Below are 4,020 nucleotides of genomic sequence, written 5' to 3' on the forward strand. Positions count from 1 at the left end.
GGGGGGGGGGGCGACACGCACAACTTTTTGTCTCCCTTTTGCAACTCTTGCGCCTTCACCAGAAAGGGGCACCGCCGGCACGGGGCGGGGGGGACAAGTGGCTTTGCACCCGCATTCCCTGCCGGGACGTGCCCCCGAGGCGAGGGGGAGGGGAGACCGCGTGCCCCCTCTGAGAGGGGGAAAAAAAGAAAAAAAAAAAGGGAGGGGGGGCAGGAGAAGTTTGAGTTGGGGGAGAAGACGGGACGCGCCCAACGCCCTCCCCGCGCGAGACGCGGCTCGTCCCGCGCCGTGCATGTGCGCGTCCTCCCCCCGCGGCCCCTGCCCCGGAGGGGGCTCCGGCCGCCGCCGCCCGGCACCGCTCGGGGGAAGTTTGCCCAAGTCCGACAACAAAAGGGGCAGAGGCGCTCTCCCCGCCGCCGCGGGACCTACCTCCGGCCGAGCCCGGCTCGCACCGAAGCACCGAGGCGGCCAGGAGCCGCAGCAGCAGCAGCGGGAGCCGCGGGAACGGCGGCGGCGCCGCCTCCATGTTGTGCCGCAGCAGCAGCTGCCGGAGCGCGCCGAGCGTCTCAGGCAGGCTCCATGCTCGGGGCGCTGCGCTCGGCGGGGCGGGAGGCGGGGAAGAGGGGAGGCGCTGCAGCCGGTCCTCCTCCTCCTCCGGGCGCTCCTCTCCGCACTGCCGCCAGGAAGGGGGCTGGGATCCTCCCGTTCACACGCGGAGCCCGGGGAGGAGCCGTGCGGGCGGCCCGGCCCTGCCCTCGCCGGGCGGGCGCACCTTCTCGCCGCGCCTTCCCGCCGCCACCAACGGCCGCCGCGCGCGCGGCAGCGGTAACGGCCGCCGCGCGAGGGGCGGGGGGGAGCGTAACGGTCGCCGCGCGCGGGGCGGGGGGAGCGTAACGGTCGCCGCGCGCGGGGCGGGGGTGGAGGAGCGTAACGGCCGCCCCGCGCTCGCAGCCCCTCGCAGTTAGCGAAGCAGCAGCGGGTGCCGGAGCCGGCACGGCGGCTTCTCGGGGCACAGCTGGGGCCGCTTCCCGCTCCCACGTGCTGCCTGGGTACCASGGGAGCTGCTGTAGCGCAGGTGCAYCAGCAAGGGCCACCATTGAAGTTTGGCGGCCCCTGATCCCTGCCCAGGTCAACATCAGCAAGGATTCAGTCATGGCCCAACATCCTCTCACCCACCTGCAGATGGAAATCATGGTTTTTGGTTTCCCTTCCTCTTTCTCCTTCCTTTTACAAAGTCAGGGGAGTCAACACGCCCAAGAAAACTGTTAAAAAAATAATAATTTCAGTAAAGAACGTGTAAGTGCTAGCCTTAAGGTTGAGTTGCAAAGGAAAAAGAAGCAGCAGCAAGATCAAGCAGAAAAACTTTATTGCATAAATAACATTTGTTCTAAAGAAGGTACATTCTCAGTGTTAATCACAGCCAAGAAATAATCTGAGCTTCCTCGATGACAAAAAAAAAAAAAAAAAAAAAAACCAACAGAAATCGCTCTGCCTGGAGAGGAAGCCTGTGATAAAGTAGAGCCCCAACCTGGACTGCTGTATGTCCTCAATGACTTTGTACAAAGACCAGACAATTAAAATCTGACTTACTAAAAAAAAGGCTTAACACACCAGACAAGTGACTAAAGAAAGATTTGTTAAGATTGCAATTGGGCTTTACGTGCCAATTTTTGAGCAGCTTGCCCTCCATGGCAGGCATTGGATCAACCATTCCTTTTGGCATGGCAGAAACTGRGAAAAGAGTGAAAACCAGAGGCGGGAAGAGAAGGGCCCCCTTCTTGCTCCTGAGGCTGGGAGCTTCTCCTCTTGCTCCATGTCTCGGTGCTTGGTGCAGGAGCAGGCTGCAGCACGGCTGCTCTTTTCCCTGCTCCATCCCGAGCACTGCTCATTCCTTACCACGTCTGCCAGGCTCGATCCTGGCACTGTCAAACTGCACGGGAAATTTAGGTTTGGCAATGTTTTAAACCAACAGAAATAGCAGCATGCGACTGGCCACAGCATAGAGAAAAGCAGTATTTTATACAAAAGTGAAAGAGGCTAAAAGAGATAAAGAATAGACTGACTGCCAAGGACTTGGACTGAGAGGGCAGTATCTGCCCTAAGAGCTACGGAGCCCAGAAAGATCCTTTGGTGACTGATCACAGGCACGGACCAACTTTGCTGTGACAGGGTAGACGTCTAGTCACAGGCATACACTGCAGAGTTTCATTAACTACATCGAAATTCCTTCTTCACAATCACAAAACATGGAATAAAAGTTGCTTTTTGGAGAGTGCARTGGTCTTGTCTGGTGTCTTGTTCCTGCCTGACTGGACCTACCCCAACTAAAAGCTTTGGGCCTCAACGCCCAAAAGGAGGRGAAGGAGACCAGCCCATGGAAACAAGCAACCAGGGGAGATGGAGATAGTCTTATCATGCAACTATTCCCTGGACCTTGCTGTCTTACAACCCACTTAATATGTTGTGGAGGGCATTAGAGAAACAAGTCAGTGTGAGCAACCTTGGAAAGAAATCAGACCTGTGTACTGAGAAGGCTGTCTTTCAACCAACTGTTCCAATTCATTTTCATTAAAAATAAAAGTAATAATTAAAAAAAAAAATCAACCAAATCTAGGGAAGGCAAATCTTTGACATTCCCAAATTTTTTGTTTGTTTGTTTGTTTGTTTGTTTTTGTTACAGGAAGGCAAAAATAGACTATGAGCCCCACTCTTTCTTTCTCTTAACAGAAAGATGGATTTCTTTTAGGGAAGAAGGTCATATGCTCCTAGCACCCAGTGGGACTCTGAAAGCACAGCCAACACTGTTTCACCAGAGATTTCTTGTGTAATCCTGAGCAAGTCGCAATCCAGCATTCCTCAGTTCCTGCTACGCAAACAGAGGGGATCATTTTCCTAACTTCCATCCTTCCTGCATGGAGTGTACGGGGAGGTGTGGCAAGTTTGGGACCTGGCTGCAGGAGGGAGGGAAGAAACCCCCCCACTGCCAGCCCAGCATTTCCCCTGCAAGTTTCAAGCTGGGCAATTCTTCCTTTCTGCCATTGCTGGAGCGTGGAGGGAAGTGCAGAGACACAGAAGGGATAATGAAGAGCCCAGCTGTATCTGAGCTCCTAGGGATGTCCTCCAGGATAACCTAGTCACTCCACCGCAGCTGGAAAACTTGGCTTGCCTGCAATACTCCAAATGTTTTCTGCATATTTACTCCTTGGGGGTTTCTCCGCACCCACCCCACTTTACTGCATCCTTCTCTCCCAGCTGCATAAGTTGTCTGGGCTCCCGTAGAGGAAACACGTAATGACAACTGCAGAAGGCCCTAAAGTGAGTTTACTGCCTTATAAATGACACTTGGGTTTGTTTTATGGTGAATATCGATACCACGACACGTATTTCTATAGCTCTGGGGCAGTGCTATTTAGCCAAAATGAAGTCACTAGGGCCAGATAGCCTGAAGGGGTTAGCTCTTTGCTAAGGGGAAGTAAAACGAACAGTGGAAAACTGCTCCAGACAGCACCAAGCATTTCCATTCTCCACTTGCAAGGCCAGAATCATTTTCCATTCCCCCTGTCTTTCAGATACACTTCTTCATGCCTCCTTAACCAGCTCCCAGCCAGAAAGCAGCCTCTAACTAATCTACTTTGGGATCCTTACTCTTCTCCCTGTATCACAACATAAAAAGTTTACAAGAAATCTCAGATGAGTCAGAAATGATTGTGGAAAGCACCACCCCTCTGAATAAAGGTTCCCTTTCTGCTCCAGAAAAGAGATAKGCTATGGAGAACACGTACACATAGCAGCTACAACAGATTACAAACCCCCTGTGAAGAAAATCCATTAGCAGCATCATTAGCAAAGATGAGTTTGGTCATGGGCTCCCTCCAGGATGTGCTTCAGAAAATGTGGGTTTAGTCTCCAGCTCCATCGCAGGCTCCAAGGGCATCATTCCAGAGCACATCCTTTACCCATATATGTTGCATTTTCACTCATSCTTTACCAGCTTTGTTCACAACATCCCTCTTTTCTCGT

At 53.2% G+C, this 4,020-nt stretch overlaps 1 protein-coding gene across 1 annotated transcript in view; it reads right to left on the reverse strand.

Moving 5' to 3' along the window:
- Nucleotides 1-611, reverse strand: part of LRP5 (LDL receptor related protein 5) — a 125,032-nt gene extending 124,421 nt beyond the window's left edge. The window contains exon 1 of the mRNA XM_026041246.1: nucleotides 430-611. Within this exon, the coding sequence (XP_025897031.1) occupies nucleotides 430-526 (97 nt within the window). The 5' untranslated portion in view covers nucleotides 527-611. The remainder of the gene's footprint in view (nucleotides 1-429) is intronic.
- Nucleotides 612-4,020: the final 3,409 nt, after the last annotated feature.

This window comes from Nothoprocta perdicaria, unplaced genomic scaffold, assembly GCF_003342845.1.
Source record: "Nothoprocta perdicaria isolate Ctin4 unplaced genomic scaffold, notPer1 scaffold_28, whole genome shotgun sequence".
NCBI lineage: Eukaryota > Metazoa > Chordata > Aves > Tinamiformes > Tinamidae > Nothoprocta > Nothoprocta perdicaria.